This window comes from Camellia sinensis, chromosome 3 (assembly GCF_055761805.1).
Source record: "Camellia sinensis isolate YWXY chromosome 3, ASM5576180v1, whole genome shotgun sequence".
Classification (NCBI taxonomy): domain Eukaryota; kingdom Viridiplantae; phylum Streptophyta; class Magnoliopsida; order Ericales; family Theaceae; genus Camellia; species Camellia sinensis.
The window spans coordinates 36,279,243-36,303,308 of record NC_138963.1 but is presented as its reverse complement, the minus strand read 5'-3'; the positions used below and the strand labels follow the sequence as shown (position 1 = coordinate 36,303,308).

The window sequence follows — 24,066 nt, the reverse complement described above, 5'->3', positions numbered from 1 at the left end:
ATTTAAAAAAGATAGGTGTAATCAAACAACTGTTTCTTTATTTGATTTATGTAGCTCCGCCCCTAGCAAGAAGCAAGACATTTTATTATAGCTTATTTTGGAAAGTGGGTTAAAAGTCACTAACCAACTTTTAATCCACTTCTTCTTTTACATAAAAAAGTCAAAAAGTCAAAAGACAAACTTTTAACCATCTTTTCAAAATATTTATGTATCAGCTAAAAGAAAAGTATTCTACAACATTATAGGCGACTCTGTTGGGTCAATGCGGCTACCTTGAAACTGGAAATCCCGGTGATTTCCCTGCCTGTAACCAATGTGTTGATGTCATAAGTGCCTTCGCCTGTGTAAGTCGGCTCCAAGTCACAGAATGCCTATAAAATATCCGACAATGAGACTGTTAATGTTAATGTTATAGGTCAATGGTTCGTTAAAATAGCCAACAAATTAGAATGGAGCCAAAGGCAATAGTACATAATACGAACTAAAAGCAAATATATATTGTATATATGTATATTGCTGGCCTACCAAAAGTAAGCTAGAAATGACATTTCATAGAATCATTTTGAAACCGATAAATATTATGCAATGTACGGATGTGAAGCATGTAAAGTAATAATAGATCACAGTGAATACTCAATTGTTGAAGAACGACCACATTAAAAGGAGCTGCTCTCTGAATCAATGCAACAAATCCTTCAACTAAAAAAAAAAAAAAAAAAAAACCTAATGGGAAGAGGTTAGCCATTAAGTTTTTTTTTTTTTTAATCAAGAAATTGTTGAATTCATAGGGTCCCATCATTCTTCCTCTACATTAATTGTTTAGGGAATTAGGGTTCTTTTAGGGTTATAGTTGATGGCTTCTTCTAAAATCCATCTCTATTCTCTACTATAAAATCGGGCATGAGAATTTCTTCCTATCCACCTTGTCAGGAATAAAATAACTAATATCCTCAATCCAAGGATCATTACATGATAAATTAGACAAAACTATTCTCAATCCAATGATTTGAATTATGTGCAAAGGATTCCTAAAATAAAAACACATTCTCTATACATTGCATCATTCTCCTACAATAGGTTTGGCAACATCATTTGATTTCATATTCTTGTCGGTAGTAATAAGCCAATAAGATTTAATAAACAAGTATGAATTCAGATCCTATTTCACTTTTGGATTGGATATCAATAAACACATAACTTTAGAACCTATTTCTTTTTTGTCTGTTCTTTTTTTCATGAAGTGTCTAAGATCTTATTTTTTATCATTCAAGGAATCTTAGCTATAAAAAGGCACTAAACAACACAATCTAGAAAAGTCAAAATCCAATCCTTCACAGCTCAAGTTAAAGGGAAATATATGAAATTAAGATATGTTTGAAAACCTTTGCAACATGGAAGTCCGTCAAGATTCCATTGCCACCAAGCAACTCTCGCCCAAGAGCTACAGTCTCCCTTGCTTTCAAGCTAATCCAAGACTGAACAATGTAGAAAATTTGTCACTAGTGCTAAATCAAGCAGAGTACCTCCTCAACATAAAATAGGTAAATTATACTTTTCACCCCTAGAATAATTTAGTCCCTATATTTTTAATATTGCTTCAATTTGGTCCTTATGTCAAGTTGAAGGTTCAAATTAACAATTTTAGGACATTTGTCAATCTCCTGAAGTGTATACACAAAAAAAATTAACAAAAAATTTGATGGAAGGACCAAATTGAAATTTGACTAAATGTGTAGGTGTTAGGTTTTTATTCTTGGCAACCCCGTTTGACAAAACTCCTTTCAGATGTATTTATTTTCGCACTTTTATTTCAGTAAGGCTATGAGTTTATTAGATGCGAATCCAAACCCGAATCGAACCATGCAGAGAAGTTTGTGATGTTAATGCTTTTAAGATTGCCACTTCGCTGATTATTACGGGGGTCGAGCTCGAGCCAAGGATTGCGTCGTCAGCTCGCGGCCGAAGCAAAATGCAAAATTGCATTCAAAATTGCATGTCCGTCGTTTCTCGCTCGAGCCAAGGAGTTCTCGCTCGAGCTAGGTCTCGCTCGAGCCAAGGAATGCACGCTCGAGCCAAGGATTGCGTCCATACAAAAACCTGAAAGAGTGTATTCCTCGCTCAAGCCAAGGATCCGTCGCTCGAGCCAAGGCACTAGTAGAAATCATGAAAAATACACTGCTCGCTCGAGCCAGAAAAGCTTCGCTCGAGCGAACCTCAGAATCCGGATTTCTCAAGAAGTTTGTTTTCTTCCCAATCTTGGATTACTTTTGGTTCTCTATAAATACTTGGTTTTCTCCCAAAACTAGGTGATTGATTGAAGTCCTTCAGATCTTCTTTTTTGGTTCTTAAAGTTTATATCTGGGGATATTTTGTTTGCTTTCTTTGATGTTTTTATTGAGTCTTCAACTCATGATTTAAAGAGAGTACATCAAAGGTTTGTTTGTTATATACAAAAGAGAGTGTTGTTCTTCAGTTGTGTATTCTGAAGAATTCGAGCCTGAAGCTGTGGTGGAATCCAGAGTGGCTCATCAGAAAGACAATTCCGTGGTGAAGATGGGGTTGGAAGAGGCACATAAAGGTTGGTTCAATTAGGCGTTGTGGATTCGCTGGGTAATTGAGAGTATACCTGTGTAATTCCTTTAATTCTTCTTAGTGGATTGTCTTGTGGCTGTTGCCCGTGGTTTTTGATCACAGTTGGAGGTGTCCAATTGTGGTTTTTTCCACGTTAAATCGTTGTGTCTCTTTGTCTTGATTGTTTGATTGTTTGATTGTTTGATTGGGATTGTTATATTCTGCTTAAAATTGATACATAATCACAAATCAACATCTAGGGGATTTCTAGATTTTTCAATTGGTATCAGAGCAGGTCGTTCTATTTTTTTAAAAAAAAAAAATTTCTTTTAGAACGAGATCTTGTTTGATTTGTGATAATGGATACAATTCGTGAAGGAAATTCTATGGTTCGACCACCCCTACTTGACGGATCCAATTATTCTTTTTGGAAAGCTCGGATGAGATCTTTTTTAAAATCTATTGATGAAAAAGTTTGGCAATCCGTCATGAATGGGTGGACTGAACCAACAATTACCGTTGATGGAGTTACAATCCCCAAACCAATTGATAAGTGGGACACAACTGATTACCAAAATAGTAGCTGGAATAGTAAAGCTATCAATTCTCTCTTTTGCGCTGTCACACCTGAAGAATTTAGTCGTATTTGTAATTGTGAAGTCGCAAAAGAGGCTTGGGATATCTTACAAACTATTCATGAGGGCACTCCTTCTGTTAAACGCTCAAAACTTCAAAGGCTCACTTCTAGTTTCGAAAACCTTTCAATGAAAGATAGTGAGACCTTTGATGAATTTTATGCGAAGTTGAGTGACATTGTAAATTCCAGCTTCAATTTAGGTGAAAAAATTCCAGAATCCAAAATTGTGGGAAAAATTTTGAGATCCTTGCCCGATCGGTTCCAACCAAAAGTTACGGCTATCGAGGAGGCTCAAGATGTTGACAACCTCAAGCTGGATCAGTTGGTTGGAAATCTCCAAACTTATGAGGCACATAGGAATTTCAAAAAGAAACAAAAAGATATTGCTTTTAGTAGTACTCATAAAGTGGAAGAGGATTCTGATGAGGATTGCGAGATAGATTCCAAGATTATGGCTGCTTTTGTTAAACAATTTAAAAAATCTTTTTTGAAAAAGAATCCTAATCTTTTGGAATCTACTCATTCTCATAAATCTAAAGGCAAAGATAAACTCAAAATTAATCCTATAGCCAAGAAGGAGAAAGGAAAGATACAAGGGAACTCTGAAAGTTTCCAATGCTATGAATGCCAAGGATTTGGCCACTTTGCTTCAGAATGCCCCACTCGTTTGAGGAAGAAAAAAGCCCTTGCTGTCACTTGGGATGATGAGTCAGAATCTGATGACGATGACAATGACAACGATGATCAAGGCGAAGAGGGACATAAGCAATTCCTTGCTTTCATGGCGGCTTCTGAAACTGTAGGACAAACAGAGTCTCCGAAGATGTCAGTTGAGAACACCAATGATAATGAATCCTCGGAGAGTGATCATGAAGAGCTTGAGGAAGCTTATGAAAAGCTGTACAAGGAGTCTCTTAACTTATTCAAGTTGAATGACAAACTCACAAAGAAACTCAAAGCATGTGAAAGTGAGAATGTCAAACTTAAGGAAGAGATTTCCGAGGCCAGGATTAATGCCATCAAGGCAGCTGATGATCGACAAGTTCTTTGTGGAAAATTGTTGACTTGTGAGACAAAGAGGAATGAGCTGCTGCAAACCCATGTCATGTATGAAGAAAAGATTGAATCTCTTGAGATGTCACAAGTTGCTTTGGAAGAACTAATGATCAAGAAAGAGAAAGAGCTCAAGTGTGCTATGGCTACCATTGGTCTTTGGAACAAAGGATCAAAGACTTTGGAGGATATCATTGGGTCTCAACACATGAGTTGTGACAAGAGTGGCATTGGCTTTGGTGGTAAGAAAGAGCAAAAACAGAGTGCTTCAACATCTCATGATACAAGAACTCAAGGAAAAGGGGGACAAAAGATTCAACAAGAGGAAAGACTTCTCAAACTCCCTAGGGTTGATAAGGTAAAAGAAAAGAAGGTACACCCTGTTTTTATTTGTCATCATTGTGGTATGCATGGTCATATTCGCCCTTATTGTTATAAGTTGGATGGGAGAGTGTCTCAAAAGGGTAGGAATTCGAATACTTTTTGGATTAGGAGACAACCTTACATGTCCAGGCAGAATACTAAGATTCATGAGGGTGTTCACAATGCCACGACATTTACCAAGACCGCTAGACCTAATTTTGTTAAGATCAAAAAGATTTGGGTGAGAAAACTTGATTTGTGTTAATTTGTTTATTTGTTTTAGTTTTTGGATTTTTGTGTGTTTTTTTTAAAAAAAAAAAAGTGTGCTTGTTCATTTTTTTTTTTGTCTTGCTTTGGTTAAGAAAAAAAAAAAAAAAAAAAAAATCCCAAAAGATTTTCTTAGTATGGTTTTGCAAGCTTGAAATTTTTGAGTGGTCCTTGGTACATATTGGAATTGATGAGAATATCCATTACATGTTAATATGTGTGTGCTTTCTGTGGTCATTACTCATTTTGGAGTGTGTGTTTTTTTGATTAGTATGTCTCATTCTGTACACACTCTTGGATTAGCAAATTTTGGAGTCTTCCGCCATAGTGATTATTTTTTTATGGACTTCTGGCATTGTATCTTTTGCTTTTCTAGAGGAATTGACCTATACTAGCATATCTTGGGTGATGTTGAGTCTCTTAACCACCTACCATCCTTTTGCATCTCCATGGCTTTCCCCTTAATTCTTTGTAGTCCAGCCATGAGGAAAAGGCTACCTCAGAGTCACCAACCAGGCCATCCTTATTATATCCATGCTTCTCTGGTTCGGTTTCCATACTCTTGAGCGTGTCAGCCACCAATGATTGTGCAAAAGAAAAAGAAAAAGAAAAAGAAAAAGCAAAAGCAAAAGCAAAAGAAAGAGAAGAAGACAAAATATGCAAAAGAAAAAAAAAATGTGAAAAAAAAAGAAAAGAAAAAAAAAAGGGAAAAGATTCATTGATTGAGGGGGAGCCTCCGCCTTTACTCACCAAATACCCCTTGATTCCTAGTGGTTTGACTTTCCTTTGTCATGCTTAAGATTCTCTTGTCGGAGGTCCGGCTTTCATATCACTACCAGGATTGAATCTAGTGTTTGTCGAACTCCAAGAGTCACACACACACTTTTATCATGGGATCTATGCTTTTCACATAATGCATCACTTTCTTGCATGAGGAATCTTCTACAGACTGTGCACATTGTGTTTTCTTGTAATGGTGCTTCTTGGATAATCTTATGTGTTTTAAGGTACTAATCTGAAATTCCTTGCTTGCTCCACCATATTATTTTTTATCGTTTTCTTCTTGTTCACTGTTTTCAGTGTTTGTGGTTGCTTTTAGTGAGGGAGAGTTTGGTTCATCTTGTTTTGGCTTGGTAAGGAAGTTTGGTTTCTCATTGCAAGAGTTTGTTTAGCATGAACACTTTGATATGTTTGGTAAGGGAGATTGGCTATATGTTTTGCATGTTACTATGCACTATTTGCCCTTCTTGTATGTTCATGGTATTTACATCGTCATATCATTGCTTGTGTGGTTTATGACCTTGCTTTTGTTGTTTGAGAGTTGTTTTTCATGAGTCTTAGTTTTCATCTATTCTTGCTTCAAGATAACTGTGTCATATGTCTATTGCTTTTTCATATACTCTTGTGGGACTAATAGTTGTTTTGGAGATTGTGGCACTAATGACTGTTTTGCAGATCATGACCTTGAGAAAGAAGTTTGTTTTTGTTGGATGTAATGGGTTGGGGTGATTAGGATTTTATTTGTTAGATGTGTTTTGTCACGGCATTGCCAAAGGGGGAGATTGTTAGGTTTTTATTCTTGGCAACCCCGTTTGACAAAATCCTTTCAGATGTATTTATTTTCGCACTTTTATTTCAGTAAGGCTATGAGTTTATTAGATGCGAATCCAAACCCGAATCGAACCATGCAGAGAAGTTTGTGATGTTAATGCTTTTAAGATTGCCACTTCGCTGATTATTACGGGGGTCGAGCTCGAGCCAAGGATTGCGTCGTCAGCTCGCGGCCGAAGCAAAATGCAAAATTGCATTCAAAATTGCATGTCCGTCGTTTCTCGCTCGAGCCAAGGAGTTCTCGCTCGAGCTAGGTCTCGCTCGAGCCAAGGAATGCACGCTCGAGCCAAGGATTGCGTCCATACAAAAACCTGAAAGAGTGTATTCCTCGCTCAAGCCAAGGATCCGTCGCTCGAGCCAAGGCACTAGTAGAAATCATGAAAAATACACTGCTCGCTCGAGCCAGAAAAGCTTCGCTCGAGCGAACCTCAGAATCCGGATTTCTCAAGAAGTTTGTTTTCTTCCCAATCTTGGATTACTTTTGGTTCTCTATAAATACTTGGTTTTCTCCCAAAACTAGGTGATTGATTGAAGTCCTTCAGATCTTCTTTTTTGGTTCTTAAAGTTTATATCTGGGGATATTTTGTTTGCTTTCTTTGATGTTTTTATTGAGTCTTCAACTCATGATTTAAAGAGAGTACATCAAAGGTTTGTTTGTTATATACAAAAGAGAGTGTTGTTCTTCAGTTGTGTATTCTGAAGAATTCGAGCCTGAAGCTGTGGTGGAATCCAGAGTGGCTCATCAGAAAGACAATTCCGTGGTGAAGATGGGGTTGGAAGAGGCACATAAAGGTTGGTTCAATTAGGCGTTGTGGATTCGCTGGGTAATTGAGAGTATACCTGTGTAATTCCTTTAATTCTTCTTAGTGGATTGTCTTGTGGCTGTTGCCCGTGGTTTTTGATCACAGTTGGAGGTGTCCAATTGTGGTTTTTTCCACGTTAAATCGTTGTGTCTCTTTGTCTTGATTGTTTGATTGTTTGATTGTTTGATTGGGATTGTTATATTCTGCTTAAAATTGATACATAATCACAAATCAACATCTAGGGGATTTCTAGATTTTTCAGTAGGCAAAATTTAAGTAAAAAATTTACCCTACAATAAAAATTCCTTTCTTACCTTTCCTAAGCTAACTTGACCAACAGTCATTGTTCCCTTCTCACACAACTTACAAAGGCGCCAACCCATCAGAATCATTCCTTGAATATTACCCAACATTTGAACTAGTCTCAGCTGGGAAATTTGGAAAGCTGCCAATGGTACTCCGAACTGTTTCCTCTCTTGCAAGTACCTGTCAATTACATAAAAATCGCATGGTCATAAACTGAAGGATGAAAATAAAATATAAAATAATGGGCCAAAGCTCTACTTCCACACAGATTATAAATAAGAGGTTTCTGACCGCAAAATTCTATCTTCAAATTTCACTTTTTAAAACTTAAAATGGGAGTTCTTTTGCTTGAAACTATATTGAAAAGAGGCATATATGTATACAAAGCTGCAGCGGCAGAATCAGGGGTGATAATTACCCCCAAACCATTACCGAGAGGATCACCCTATATGGAAATTTCACTTGCCACACTCCGCTGCTTTTCTCCACTAATTTTACTTGGAATTCACAATTTGATTTTAGAGAGGAGACAAAAAGGACTCAACAACCTTTTCAGTAAGGTACAACTGAAAAGCTGAACATTAGTGAGATCCCCCGATGCTATATCATACCTGTGACACATATCGTAGACGCCTATTGGAATGCCAATAAGTTGCCAAGCAACCATGAGACGTGCAGAAGCAAGGACCTGTATTCGAACAACAGTAAGTAGATGAGTAAATAGGCGCCAAGAACCACACATTGACATGAGGGAATAGAGAGCAGCCCCTTCCCCAACTAAAAACCAAAAATATAATAATATATATATATATTCTCTCTCTCTCACACAGGAGGGAGGGAGGGGAGTCAGGAGACTGATAGGACAATAATATAGAAATAATCAAATCTGAAAAAGACAAAATCGTAAAATATGAAATAAAGCTACTCAGTAATAAGCTAAAGCTAAATTACATTGATAAATTATGAGCCTATGGAACAACTTGAAGTACAACATGTATCAACGAGGACAAACAACTAACCCCAAAACCAGCAATGCCAATCTATCCACAGGATAAACTGCTAGCATGATAATGGACTAAAGCATCATACCACCAAGATTAATATAATAACGAAGGAATTGATACATGAAAATACAGTTAATAGAACCCCATTTGTTGCCATACCTTGTTTGTGTCCCGAAAAGAAGTGATACCAGGTAATTTGTCCTCATCAGGAACAAAAACTTTCTTAAGGAGAATATCTCCATTTTGGACCATCCGCAAGCCAATCTTATTTTCTATTTTAGTAGCTTGCAGTCCAGGGGCATCCTTCTTTACCAGAAATCTGAAACAGATGGAATAAGCACTGGTAATGTTTATGGGAGTTGCAAGAAAAAGAATCAAATACCTCAAAACCCAGAAAAATATAACGATAATGTAGTAAAACCTAGCACTGTTGAACATGTTAGAAAAAAAGAAAAAGAAAAATGCCCCGCAGGACACATCGGTGCTATAGAAAACACTATCCACTAATTCAGTTACTTCTGGAAAGCACTTGTTAGCCTGGGTTGGACACAATCAAGTGGAAATCAATTTAGTGTCTTCTAGTTTTGAACATTCAGAAAATAAAATAAAATAAAATAGGGTAAATTACATTTACCTCCCCTGAGATTTCTGACAAATACAAAGACCACCCCTGTAGTTTGAATAATTATAATAACCTCCCTTACTTCACCTGACAATATCAAGATTCTCCAAAAATTTGACAGCCGTTTATATACCTAATAGACCTTGCTGACATCATCTAATGTAAGCACTAAAATACCCATAATGCTCATAATGCACTAAAATGCCAATTAAAGAATTTTCCACAAAACCCAATCCAAACTCTATCTTCCGTAAACGAGATCAAACCAGACGAAGAAGACATAGAGGAACAAAAGCCCCACAAACCCAGTTCATCCCTAATTCGTTGCCGTTTTCATCGGTTCGCCCCGATTCTCGCCCTCCTCTCCATCTCTCTCTGCACTCTCTTCCTCTATTTCGGCAGAGACGACATACCCACCTCGGAAAACCTCATCTTAGCCCTAATTTTCATTGTCATCGCTCTCTTCTTCGCTGGCAAAAGCAAGGGTTTGATTCACCAAAGCTTTTTGATTCTCTCCAAGCGACTTGGGTTCTCGAGAACAACCACAAACCGGTCCAATGGTTTATCGGTGAGTCGATTTTATCGAAAAAAGACTGAAAATCGAAGCGAATTGTAAGAGAAGGGGTTGAATTTTACAGCAATGGTGATTTTATGAAGGGGAGTTTCACAAGGGGAGGTATAATGGGAGTGAAGTGTACAATTACTTTGTGAATGAGAGGTATGAGGGAGATTGGGTTGATGGGAGGTATGATGGGTATGGGATTGAGAGCTGGGCGAGAGGTAGTCGGTTTCGAGGATAGTATCGGCAAGGTCTCCGGCATGGTTATGGAGTTTATAGGTTTTATACAGGGGATGCTTAGGCAGGGGAGTGGTGTAATGGACAGAGCCATGGTGTTGGAATGCAGAGTTACTCCAATGGAAGCGGTTATGTTGGTGAATTCAAGAGTGGAGTCAAGCACGGCCTTGGTTCTTACCATTTTAGGTGAATTCTTCAACTTCGATTCGACTCTGTATTTGATCTGTTTTCTTACTATGTATAATTTTTTGTTTGGTGATCTATTTTCAAAAATTAAACTACCCTTTTTCTCAGAAAATATTATTGGAAGTTAGTTTGGAATTTTCAAAAATTTGTGTTGGCACAAAAATGAAAACGAAGAATAGAAGGGAAGATATACTATTTGGACATTGTTAATGATTAATATAACAATGGAATTTATTGTGTTATGTTCATGATTGTATATGAATCACAGAGACACCGATATATAATATTCCTTACTAGTAAGCTAGCATCTAACCGAAATCGCGTTACGGAATGAATCGAGGAATTAAAGATCACCGACGTCTAGACAAAATCCTGTGGATTTCCCCAATGAATTCCTCCATTTTCTTCTTGTGAAGGCGTTCTGCTTTGGATCTTTGAAGATCGATTCTCATGAGAAGCAGATTTATGCACCTTTTCTTACTGAAAGTATTACCAGAATATGATTGTTTTGATCTGTGTAATCTTGAGAGGAATACTATTTTTTTTTTTTTTTTGGGAATTGTTTTGTGATTTCAGATGTTGTTTTGAAATCAGTTTCATACAAAGATTTCGTCTTTGTTTAGTTCATGTCATTTGATGAAAGTTTCTTGATATATGATATGAGTTTTTAGTTTTTAATTTGTACCCAAGATTTCATTTTTCTTGATTTGATCTTGATGAATACAATGTAGACTTTTTAATTATAAAATATAAATAAAAAGAATGGAATTTCCTGTTACAAATCGATTGTGTTCATGCATTTACTTGTCATTGTATGGCATTTTAATAATCAATTTATGTCATCAAAAATATAGTTGTAGTAGTTGGTGTTAAATTTGTTGACTTTGTTCAGTTCCTTGATGTCATCGTGTTTGGAAAACTATTGAAGGAATTGAATGTTTTATATTTTTTTGACCCTATTTTAAAGCAGTTTAATAATGCACTTATGTCATCCAAAATATAGTTGTAGTAGGTGCTAATTTTGTGGATTTATGAAAAAGTAAGAGTAATATGGTCATTTTCAATAGGATACTAACGTCGTTTGTGCAAAATAGACGGAATGGGATAATCTTGACATTGTCAGGTAAAGTAAGGGAGGTTACTGTAATTACTCAAACCACAGGGGAGGTCCTTGTATTTGTCAGAAACCTCAGGGGAGGTAAATGTAATTTACCCAATAAAATAAGAAGAATGCAAGAATTTGAGAATTAGCCATTTTAGTTCTTGATAAATTTGAATTAAAAATTGCAGGTTAGACAAATACATTGAATTATCAATTATTCAAAATGTTGAACTGCAAAATGAGGCGATGCAAGAGGCCAGCTTCCTGTCTTGGAACTTAAGTTTCTAGTCAGTTTGAGCAACCTTCAATGGGTTTTATGTTTTTCCTTAGTATCGTCAGGGCTGGTAAGTTCGAATAACCATGTATATTTTTCAACATGTATCCTTCCTCAACATTTGGTTAATGTAGTTAGGGGTTCCATTTGTGCACTTTACGTGCATCCTGTTGGCTCCAGCCCACATGAAGGAGTAGTTAGAGGTTGGCTCTAAGTCAAGAAGTAGGAGGGGAGATGGCAGGTGGCAGCCCTCCCAATTACTCCTCTTTCTTGACTTTGTTCCCTCTCATTTGTGTATAAAATTGAGGTGATGAGACAATGATGAAACACAACACAAACAGAGCAAGAAAGAATCAAAGAGAGTGTGTGTAAATCTATAGAAAGTGAGTGCGAGTTCTGTAATCTCCCTCCGGGAAATTCTATAGTGAAATCTCTTTGTGGACGTAGACAATTGCCGAACCACGTAAATATTTTGTGTCTTTTCTTTGTGTGATTGATCTCTTAGTGTTAATCTTAACAAGTGGTATCAGAACCTCGTTGGTCGATATTCAAAAAAATAGGGTATGTTTTTTAGAAACTGCCAGAAATCAAGTTGCTTGAAATTCACTTTTGAGCATACTAGGTGGAAGCTCTCGACGAGAGGAGTCTAGAACTGCAAAGAAGAGCCCCAAACGAGGCTCCATGCGCTCTCACGTGCCACCTAAAGAAGGCGAATGAAGCCCAATTGTAGGCACGCGTTTTATGCGCCGTTGCCTGTGCCGGCGTGTCATTCCAATCGTGAACACTCGCCAGAAGCGCGGCTGAAGGAAGAAGGAGAGTGCTCTGCTCGTGATAGTGACGTCATCGTCAGCTCATCGCCACGTCAGCCTAGAGCAATGCCACGTGTCTGCCACGTTATCCCCCCAGCTGACCAGCCAACCGTCATGTTGACCCGATCCAACCCAGAGGCAGAGGGCTATCTGATGCTACGTAGCTAAGGTACATCCACAGATCTGAACCATCGAACTTATTTTTGCTAGATCTGAGCCATTTGAAGTCCAATTTTGGCGAGCCAATAGTGGTTTCCAACTATTTGGAGTATTTCGGAGAGATCCGTATAATTAGATTTTTGAATCAGAGTTTCTGTAAAAAGAAGAAGACGATGGAGTAATCCACATCAACTTCAGGATCAATGATAAAGTTAAATCCTTCCAATTATGCAATCTGGAAGCTGCAGATGGAAGACATCTTATATTATAAAGACCTGTTTGACCCTATTGCTCTAAAAGGGGTTAAATCGGAAGAAGTGAATAATGAAGACTGGATAAAGATGAACCAGAAGACTATTGGTTGTATCAAACAATAGATAGACCACAGTGTGTTCCACCATGTCGCCCAGGGGACAGATGCATATGTTCTTTGGACAATGTTAGAAGGAATGTACCAGTCAAAGACCGCCCGAAACAAAGCCTTGGTGATGAGAATGCTTGTAAATCTGAAGTTGAAGAATGGTGTGTCTGTCACCGAGTACACTAGTGAATTTAAAAATCTGGTGAATCAACTTATAACTGTCAAGATGCCCTTGGATGATGAAATGCAAGCCGTTCTACTGCTCAATTCTTTACCGGACAGTTGAAAGACGTTGGTGGTTTCTCTTAGTAACTCTGCACCAGAGGGGAAGCTGACCATGAGCATGGTCACAGACACCATGTACAATGAAGAGACAAGGAGGAAAGACATGGGAGGTAATCAGTCCCATGCTTTTGTTACAGAAGATAGAGGTAGAGACAAAGGTAGAGGTAGAGGTAGAGGTAGAGGTAGAGGTAGAGGAAGAGGAAGAGGAAGAAACATGAGTAGAGGCAGATGGAACAACATGAGTAAATCCAAAGACAGTAAAAGTCAAGGTAACTCTAGCTTCACTTGCTTTCACTGTGGCCAGGAGGGTCACATAAAGAGGAACTGTCCAAGCCAAAAAGATAAAAGCCAAAGTAGCAAGTCAAAGGGAGATGAGAACAAGACAGCTACAACAACTGATGAACTACTTCTTGCAGTTAGTGAAGAAGAGGATTGCCTTCATGCCGGCCCATAGCTATACAGAGTGAGTGATAGACATAACTGCATCCTATCATGTCACTTCCCACAGAGAAACTCTTTAGCTCGTACAACGTTGGAGATTTTGGCACTGTTCGAATGGGAAATTCTAGCTATTTGAAGATTGTGGGCATTGTAGACATTAGTATTCAGACTAATGTCAGACACAAGCTGGTTCTCAAAAATGTGAGGCATGTTCCAAATTTGTGCCTCAGTCTTATCTCCGGAAGCACCTTGGACCGACAGGGCTATACAAGTACATTTGGAAATGGTCGTTGGAAGCTGATAGGAGGAGCTTTGACAATCGCCAAAGGAAAGATGTCTTCAACACTGTACAAGACTCAAACGAAGATCTGTTTGAGAAGTCTTAATGCAGTAGAAGACAAGGAGTCACCAGACTTATGGCACAGAAGACTGGCTCACATGAATGAGAAAGGATTGCATCTGTTGGCAAAGCAATCCAAGATACCCTTATCCAAAGGGAGTGCCCTGAAGCCATGTGACCATTGCTTTTATGGCAAGCAGCATCGACTATCATTCAGTTCAACGAGCAAGAGGAAAACATAAGTGCTCATATGGTATAATCGGATGTTTGTGGCCCAATCGAAGTGGAGTCACTTGGCGGCCGGAAGTATTTTCTAATCTTCATTGATGATGCATCAAGGAAGTTGTGGGTGTATTTCCTGAAGACGAAGGATGAGGTATTCTAACACTTTCAGGAGTTCCATGCAATGGTGGAAAGAGAGATCGAGAAGAAGTTGAAGTGTCTTCGCACAAACAATGGTGGCGAGTACACTTCCAATGCTTTTGAAGCATATTGTGCTAGCAGAGGTGTTCGGCACGAGACAACAGTTCTTGGTACCCCACAACACAATGGTGTGGTAGAAAGGATGAACCGCACTATTGTTGAAAGAGTCAGATGTATGCTCAGAATGACAAAGTTGCCAAAGTCATTATGGGCTAAAGCCACCTGTACAGCCTGTTATCTCATCAACAGGTCGCCTTCAGTTTTGTTGAATTTTGCGATACCTGAGGAAGTCTGGTTTAGAAGAAAGATATCATATTCTCACTTGAGAGTCTTCAAGCATAAGATGTTCGCACACATCTCCAAGGAAAACAGACAGAAGCTTGATGATAAGTCCACACCATGTATATTTGTAGGCTATTCAGTTACAACATTTGGGTACAAGTTGTGGGACCCAGTGAACAAGAATATGTTCAGAAGTAGAAATATTGTGTTTCACAAAGACCAGACGGTAGCAGATTTTGAGAAGTCTGCAAAGTTTAGAGATGTCATCACTCCAGACTTGTTCCCATCTCCCGAGCCATCACAAAATGCTAGATGTGATGATGTGCAACAAGAAGTGCCAGAGTTGCAGAATCCTATGACAAAAATTAAGGATTAGAAGGAAAGAGATGAAGACTCGGATGAAAAGGGTGTTGAGCAGAGGGAGCAACCCCCTTAACTAAAGGTGACTGGGCCTCAGTTTTAGAGATCTGGAAGAGCTGTCGTGTTATCAACCAAATATCCCACTTCTCAGTATATTCTGATTGCTGATAAGAGGGAGCCTAAGAGTTTTTCGGAAGCAAAGAGTTATACAAAGGAAGATTGCTGGATGCAAGCTAGGAAGGAGGAGATGAGTTCTTTACAGAAGAACCACATTTATGAGCTTGTTTCACTTCCAAAGGACAGGAAGGCATTGAAAAACAAATGGGTGTACAAATTGAAGAAAGATGGCAACGGTAAAATATTGCAGCATAAAGCTCGCTTGGTGGTCAAAGGTTTTGGACAGAAGAAGGGAATTGATTTTGATGAGATCTTCTCTCCAGTAGTAAAGATAACTTCCATTCAAGTAGCTCTGGGATTAGCAGCTCGCTTGAATCTTGAGGTAGAATAGATGGATGTCAAGACTGTCTTTCTCCATGGTGACTGGAGGAAGAGATCTATATGGAGCAGCCAGAAGGATTTGAAGTTAAAGGAAAAGAAAATCTAGTCTGCAAACTGAAGAAGGGTTTCTATGGCCCGAAGTAGGCCCGAGACAATGGCACAAAAAGTTTGATTCATTCATGGTGGATCACGAGTACGCAAGAGTGGTAGTAGACTAGTGTGTATATTTTTGAAGGTTTTCAGATGGAAACTTCATCATCCTACTGATGTATGTCGATGATATGCTAATCATCGAATAAGATACTGCTATGATCAACAAGTTGAAAAATGACTTGTTGCAGTATTTTGCCATGAAGAATTTAGGCCCAGTACAGTAGATTTTGGGCATGAAGATTGTTCATGACAAGAAAGCCAAGAAGATATGGCTGTCACAGGAAAAATATGTTGAACGAGTGATTGAAAGGTTCAACATAAACGATGCCAAGCTAGTCACTACTCCATTGGCTAACCATTTTAAGCTGAGCAAGAGTTCTTGTCCCTTATCTACAAATAAAAGAGAAGAGATGGAGGCAATTACCCCCTCATCTGTAGTAGCGAGTTTGATGTAATCAATGGTGTGTACCCGGCTAGATATAGCTCACACAATTGGCGTTGTGAGTAGATTCCTTGCCAATCCAGGAAAGGAGTATTGGGAGGCAGTCAAATAGATTCTTCGGTACTTGAAGGGAACTTTAAAGATGTGTCTATGTTTTGGGGGAGCTGAACCAATTTTGGAGGGTTTTTATAGATGCCGATATGGTGGGTGATCTTGATGGTAGAAAGTCTACATCAGGATTTTATTCACCTTTGCAGCGGAAGCTATTTCACGGCAGTCCAAATTATAAAAGTGTGTTGCTTTATCTACAACAAAAGCAGAGTACATTGCTGCCGCAGATGCTGGAAAGGAAATGTTGGGGTTAAAGCGATTTCTCCAAGAATTAGGTCTACAACAGAAAGAGTACAAGGTACATTAGGATAGTCAGAGTGCAATTGATCTGAGCAAGAATTTCATGTACCACTCACGTACAAAGCACATTGATGTCCGGTATTATTGGATATGAGAAGTGATGGAAAAGCATCTGATGAAGCTGGTAAAGATTCACATGGACAAGAATCTTTCTGACATGATGACCAAGGTTGTCACCAAAGACAAACTGGAAGTTTGCAAGAATCTGACCAGAATGGACTTCAAGTAAGAAGTTAGTTATCCACATGGGCATAGAGGGGGAGAATTGTTGGCTCCAGCCCACATAAAGGAATAGTTAGAGGTTGGCTCCAAGTCAAGAAGTAGGAGGGGAGATGACAGGTGGCAGCCCTCCCAATTACTCCTCTTTCTTGACTTTGTTCCTTCTTATTTGTGTATAAAATTGAGGTGATGAGACAAGGATGAAACAGAACACAAACAGAGCAAGAAAGAATCAGAGAAAGTGTGTGTAAATCTATAGAAAGTGAGTGTGAGTTCTGTAATCTCTCTCCGGGAAATTTTATAGTGAAATCTCTTCGTGAACGTAAGCAATTGCTGAACCACGTAAATATCTTGTATCTTTTCTGTGCGTGATTGATTTTTGAGTGTTCTTAATCCTAACACATCCATCCTTAATGCTACACATCTTCATAATAGTACGGATATAACAACTGCATATAGATGGCTTACCCATTTATCTGATTTGTTGTTGTGTTCCTAGCAAAAATAACCAACACATCTGCAAAAGTGCTGTTTGCTATCCAGCGCTTTTGACCTTCAAGGATCCAACCACCTGCAACCTGATTATCCCAAAAAAAAAAAAAAGGCACAGCACGTGCTTAAGATGCCAAGAAGGTGTTGTAGACAGTAAATAGAATTTGGTAGCTAAAAGCAAAAAAGAAGCATGATCAACTCTACAAGATTAATAATTGTATGAAGGTTTAAGGTGCTGGACCTTTGTCGCTGTTGTTTTTAGAGAACTTGCATCACTTCCAGAGCCAGGTTCAGTCAAACCCTGTTGTGTGAATAAAAGATCAGAGTTACATGCTTGCAGCAGAGACAACTACTGACGTAATATTAGGAATCTAAACAAATGCTAAAACAAAAAAAATACAAATCCTTACCCAAGAACCTATGGTTTTTAATTGTGCCAATGAAGGTAAATATTTCTGCTTCTGTGTTTCAGATCCTGCTAGTGCTGTTGTTGATAAACCAAGAAAGTATCAGAGACCTCATCATCCATCACCCATAAGCATACAACTACGGAAAACTGTAATCTCTAACAACAAAATACTATAGGGAAAAGTAAAAAAAGAAAAGAAAAAGAACTTACCGATAGTTTTCATTGCCAAAGAAGAATGCGTCATAAGAAAAACGGAGAAGCTTGCATCAACTCTGGCAGTTTCTACCATGGTTATGACACTTGCTGTAATGGAGTGGCTTGGACACCCATAACCCTTGAAGAAAAAAACTAATTGAACTTCCCACATACCAATATAACAAGCTCAATAAGATAGATCAAAGCAAAATGCATGAAGTACCTTAATTGAGCCACCAACAACACCTAGGGCAGCAAACTTTGGAAGAACATCAAATGGAAATTCTGCCTTCTCCCAGTACTGAAAAGCAAAAAGAGAGAATTTTGTATAGTCAAGAGTTTAAAATAATAAAATAAAAGGCCATAAGGATGTGTAAGGCTTAACACACACAGGAAAACATATACAACCATTATCTATCAGACAAACCAACAAAGTTATACAACCCCTGCAGAAAGTGGCCGAGCAAGAAAATTAAATTAGGAGGGGCACTTATTAATTACAATTTTAATTTTTTTTTCATAACCAACAATAAGAAGATAATAATAATTTTTGAATTAATATTAAGTAAAAAAATTTAAATAAATTTTTACAAAAGTATTTCAAATAAAATTTTATAATTAATTTCAAGTAAAATAAAAAAGAAAGTATTGCGTGTAACTAGTGTATCATGGATAATGTAAAAAAGTTATATATTTAAGTAGTAAAATAAATTATATAATGGTAAGATCAATCAAATTTTTACCAAATTTGAATAAAAATTTCATATAATAATGATATCACGTCATTATTGACATATGATATCACCAATCAATAGTAAACAACATATGAAGGGTGAACTTCACATATAAATATAACTAACACTCTAGTAATTTTTATATATATAGAGAGAGATTAATTATATTTGCATATCAATAATGATAGATATTACCTTTATATTGAGATTTTTTCACAAAATTTTCATACATAAAAATATAATTTGTTATTGTCACTTCATTTTTAATAGAACAATCACTATTGTTTTCATAAATTTAAAAATGCCCTTGATATTTTATTCTAAATATTATTTTTGTTTAAAATTTTATTTATATATGTATGTAAAAAAATACAAAAAAAGGAGAAAATCCCAGGGGGTACGTGACCTCCTTGGTCCTCATGTGGCTCCGTCATTGCCTGTAGACAAGTTGGGCATGTAACAAGAAAATACCTTCGCCATTATTGGTGCTATTTCTTTTTCCATATACTCTCTTACTTTCATCCTGATGGACTGTTCTTCAGGAGTCAATAGGTCATGAAACTGAAAATAGTCCGAAGCTGTAATTATAGGAGTTCAAGGTAATTAGTACAAGGATTGTGGCATTGTAAGGAATTCAATAAACAACTTTTAGTTTTCAAGAAGAAAGCATTTGTGTTTTGATTTTGAGAGCAAAAACAATTAGCAACACAGTGCCGAAGTTTTGCATGTATTGAAATAGGCCTTGGAACAAAGACTATTGGTTATAATTTCAAACATACATCAGCATAATATCAACATATGTATATATGCAAGTATTCAAAAAAACATACACCCAACCTTAAACAAAGCAAAAAATATACCATAAATCTCTATAAGAAAAAAATTTATCAATCTTACTGCAAGGAGGAAAGATGGATGCCGGAGTTGCTTGGGGGAATGCAATGGGAACATCCAATGCTGGTAAGTTGAAATAAGAGCTCTTTGGCTCGTTGTGTTTCTCATCTGCATTCATTGAAGCGAAGTCTTTCAATTAAATGAACTGCCAAATCACGATTAAAGTAGAAGATGATTTCACTATCTACAAAGAAGAATACAAAACTTAAGCAGCTTGTGAAAGCCATTAAAAAGCAGAGGATGTGAGAAGCCAATACAAATTTTGCCTCACATTTTGGCAGAATTCTACTCAATTCAAACCCGATAATTCACCAAAATAATTATCCTAGAAATCCCAGAATTGACATGCCAAACAAACTAGTAGTTAATCAGTTAGCTAGTAGAGAAACTCTTTTGTTTTGATCTATTTTGCAACTACAAAACAGAGTAAAACTAGAGATCAAGTTACAACTAATTTCATTCTCTTACATGTACTAAAAGTAATATAAATAGGTGAGAGGAGTATGAAAAAGAGGTTTGTAATCTATAATTCAAATCATCAAGTTTCTCTTATAAAATATAGTGGACTTTTTTGAGCCAAATTATAGCTTCTAATTTTTGAAAAGTTATTTTGGACAATTTGGTTAAACTTATTTCAAATGGCTTATGATTCTAATAACATATTTTAACTCAAAAATGTTGATTTTGAAAAGCTGTTTATCCCCTACTTCTGATTTATCAGTTTCTGTAGTGGACATGTTAATTTACGGTTATACTCTTAGATTTTTTTTTTTTAATTTTTATAAAAATAGAAAAAGACCCAAATGGACTATAGATTATTATTATTATTATTATTATTATTATTATTTTTTTTTTTTTTTATGAGAAATGTAGACAAGTAATAAATAACAAAAAATAAAAGTTAATTGAAAAAGTTATTTCACAACTTATTTAATAAACACTACTCAGCATCTTGAATTTATAATCTAACAGTTACACCAAACAGATTAACAGCTCCGAATTAAAATCATAATTTATAATCTGTTTTAACAGCTATACCAAACGGGGCCAATAAGCCCTACACATTTGGCATAATTACACTTGACTCTTTTAGGTTTTTATTCATATAACACTTTTCCATTTTTCATTAGAAATTCATTAATCGTATGAATGAAGAAAAAAAAAATTATCATTTATTTTACATTGAAATATTTATTTTACCTTGTATATCTGTTTCTATATACCATTTGCATTAATTTGATTTAATAAAAAAGAGGTCAATATAATTATATCAAAACTACATGACTTATTATATATTTTTTTAAAACATCAGGAAGACTGTAATTTACCCTTTATTTATCGATCTAATTGTCTGGGGCAGAGAGAGATAGGGTGTTACCTTGAAATCCATTGTAGATTTCATTTCCTAATGGTTTAAAGGTTTTTTTTTTTTTTTTTTTTTTTTGGAGGGGGAGTTGAAGTAGTGGATAAGAATGGTCATTGGGCAAGTTTGCCATTCCCCACTCCCGTCTCTACCGACAAATTCTACCCCCGCCCCTGTTACGGGTGAAAATTTTCAACCCCACCCCCCACCTCCGCAGATACCCGATACCTTGGATATCCGACCACATTTCAAATAGTCAAAAAATTAATAACCATTTAAATTCTTAATACACAAAATAATTTTTTTTATTTTCATATATATAAACAGTGAGACTTTTAAGATTATTATTTATATATATTTAAACAAAATTATAAAATTTTAATATTATTTTTTTTATACCTAATTGTATTATATATATATATACATATATTATTTATTTATATATTATTAATTATATCGGATCGGGGACGCAAAATCCGTCAGCACCCCGTCTCGTTGCAAATGATCAAAATATAATCTACCCCACATAAATGTCGAGACAGTAAAACTCGTCCTATTCAAATAAGTATAAGCAGGTCCCACGAATTGATTTTAAATAGCCATCCCAAGTAGTGGCGACTTAACAGTAACAATTTGAGATCTCCATTAATTAGACTTTCACCTTATTTAACAAATGTAGATTTGGATTCAAATGGTTTCAATTTGATTGAAGATTCAACTCCGAGATTGTCAACTCTCAACTAATCCAACTATCCAAGCAATCTTCAGCGAAAATCAAAGGAAAATATTCATTTCGTCTCAAAATATTAACCTCTTATTTTATTTTTTATTATCTCAAAATATTAATTTATTTTCAAAAATCAAAAATTAAAATAATATGAATTTTTTATTTTGTCATTCTTTTAAATTTATTAACAACACAAAATATATAATTATAACAATTGATATTTTCAAAAAAAAATATACTATCAAATGATAATTTTAAAATTTTAATATTTTTAAAATGTAAAATAATATTATTAAAAAAATTTAATTTTTTTTTAAAAAAGTTATTATTTTGAGACAAAGGAGTAATCGAAATTACCAAGAAAAAATTGAATATTTAGAGAGAGAGAGAGAGAGAGAGAGAGGGGGGGAACACACCTTGAGTTTTTGGGCATTCAACAGCCATGATGATTGAGCTGTGTGTATGAGAGAGAGAGAGAGAGAGAGAGAGAGGGTTTTGATGGAAAAATCAGCGAGATCGTAAAGCGGGAACATACATTGATGCTTAAATATGTTTATTGTGTAGTAAGCGCGGAACACGTGGAACTTGAAGGCACCGGATCCTCTGATGCGATTGCTGCATGTTATCAAATTGTTCAACTTTTAAAGGAAATATCTCAGTGAATTTTTGCAAAAATAATTATAAATCAATAAATAAAAAAAAAAATTAATCGATAAGTCCTATATTTTAGATTTATAATTTATGTAGTCTTATATTTTTTTTTTTGTGATCTATTTAGTTCTTTTAAATATATAATGACCTATTTATCAGCCACATTAGAGTATCACCAAGGAGTTTTTTAGTGTCACATCAGACCCGCCACGTTGGAGTGTTACACTTGAAAAAAGTACACTAAAGAGGTTTTAATTTTTTTAGAATGTCATATCATACTTGTCAAATCGGAGCGTCACATGTTACATTTGAAAAAAATATATTAAAGAGTTTTTAATTTTTTTTATAGTACTATATCATATCTGCCACGTTATCACATTTGAAAAAAGGTACGCTAAAGAGTTTTTAATTTTTTTTAGAGTATCACATTATAGTTTTTAATTTTTTTTAGAGTATCACATCATACCTGTTACGTTGGAGTATCACATATTACATTTGAAAAAAATACACTAAGCAGTTTTTAGTTTTTTAGAGTTTTACATCATTTAGTTTTTTTTTTTTAGTGTCACATTATACTAGTCCCATTAAAATGTCACATTAATACCTGTTATACTAGAGTGTCACATCATACTTGTTACATGACTAAAATGGTATAACCATCCACCAAAACATTATCAAAATTGAAAATAAAACTACACAAAAAGAAATTTTCTACTAATAAGACTTAACAAATCAATTGAAAAAATTTAAGGCTAATTGAAGTACTTGTTTATAAGATGTGATTTATTGATAAATAACCTTTAAAAACAATTATAAATATTATTAATTTCCAGTGAATATGTACATATATATTTTGAAATACCCACCACGGTGTAATTACTACACATTATAATAAGAAAAATAAAAAATAAAAAAATACATAAACATAAAAGGGTACAAGTCAGACTTGCACCTCTATAGAATTTGAGTTGCACCCCATAACAAGATGATTTGCACCTATTATGTTTGTGTAATTTTTTTTGTACCATTATTTAGTATACTGACATGGTGTCAGTGAAAAATATTTACAAAAAATATATATTATAAATATTAATAATTAATATCATAAAAGTTTGGGTAAAGCACTATTAAATCCTAAATCAAAGAATATTGAACCATTTAGTCCCTTTTTTTTTTTTTTTTTTTTTTTTTTTTTAATGGACCGATCAATCCCATTTTAATGTTAAAGACCTTTGAGCCCATGATTTCAGTGCATGAGTAGAAAATTGTGAGGGTAAATATTTGTTTTACATGATGTTAAATTTATCAAAATGACCAAAAGCGTACCGTAGTGTTTTTTGCTTTCCCTCCTGCACTATCAAAACGGAAACGGTGAAGATGGAAAGTTCTCAATTTTGATTCTAATGTTACAGCGATGATAAACACTCAATTTCTTTGAATATTATTTAATTTGGTAATGTTAATGTTCATTTCCAAATTAACATTCCATTTCTCCCCCTAAAAAAAAATCCCAGATTGCTGAAAACCCTATTCTAGCAATAAATTAGGGCCATCGTGACGTTAGGTCATTTCGCCATTTTTGTCTAGTGGTTGACAATGAAGACCTCAGCTAAACATCGTCAGTGTCAGTGTTTATTGCTAGCACCCACGGTGACAAGTATGTATTTTGTTGATTTTTTTTTGTTTTTTTGTTTTTGTTATGAAATGGTGAAAAATGTATGTGTGACGTTATATTTTAAAACCTATTTCGATGCGATATACATTGTTATAATGTTAGATTGTACACTGCATGTTACTTTGTAATGTTAGATTGTACATTGTTG

The 24,066-nt window shown here is 35.8% G+C and overlaps 1 protein-coding gene across 1 annotated transcript; it reads right to left on the bottom strand.

Moving 5' to 3' along the window:
* Nucleotides 1-18: 18 nt before the first annotated feature.
* On the bottom strand, nt 19-22,248 carry LOC114262883 (acyl-coenzyme A oxidase 4, peroxisomal-like). The gene is made up of 13 exons (XM_082919519.1): nt 22,009-22,248; nt 19,506-19,610; nt 19,080-19,186; nt 18,098-18,175; nt 17,890-18,013; nt 17,681-17,754; nt 17,512-17,571; nt 17,247-17,356; nt 8,775-8,934; nt 8,223-8,299; nt 7,620-7,791; nt 1,383-1,475; nt 19-371 (listed from the first exon to the last, which is right to left on the bottom strand). Exons 1-13 carry the CDS (start codon nt 22,034-22,036, stop codon nt 240-242), a joined length of 1,320 nt encoding a protein of 439 aa, XP_082775645.1. The 5' UTR covers nt 22,037-22,248; the 3' UTR covers nt 19-239.
* Nucleotides 22,249-24,066: the final 1,818 nt, after the last annotated feature.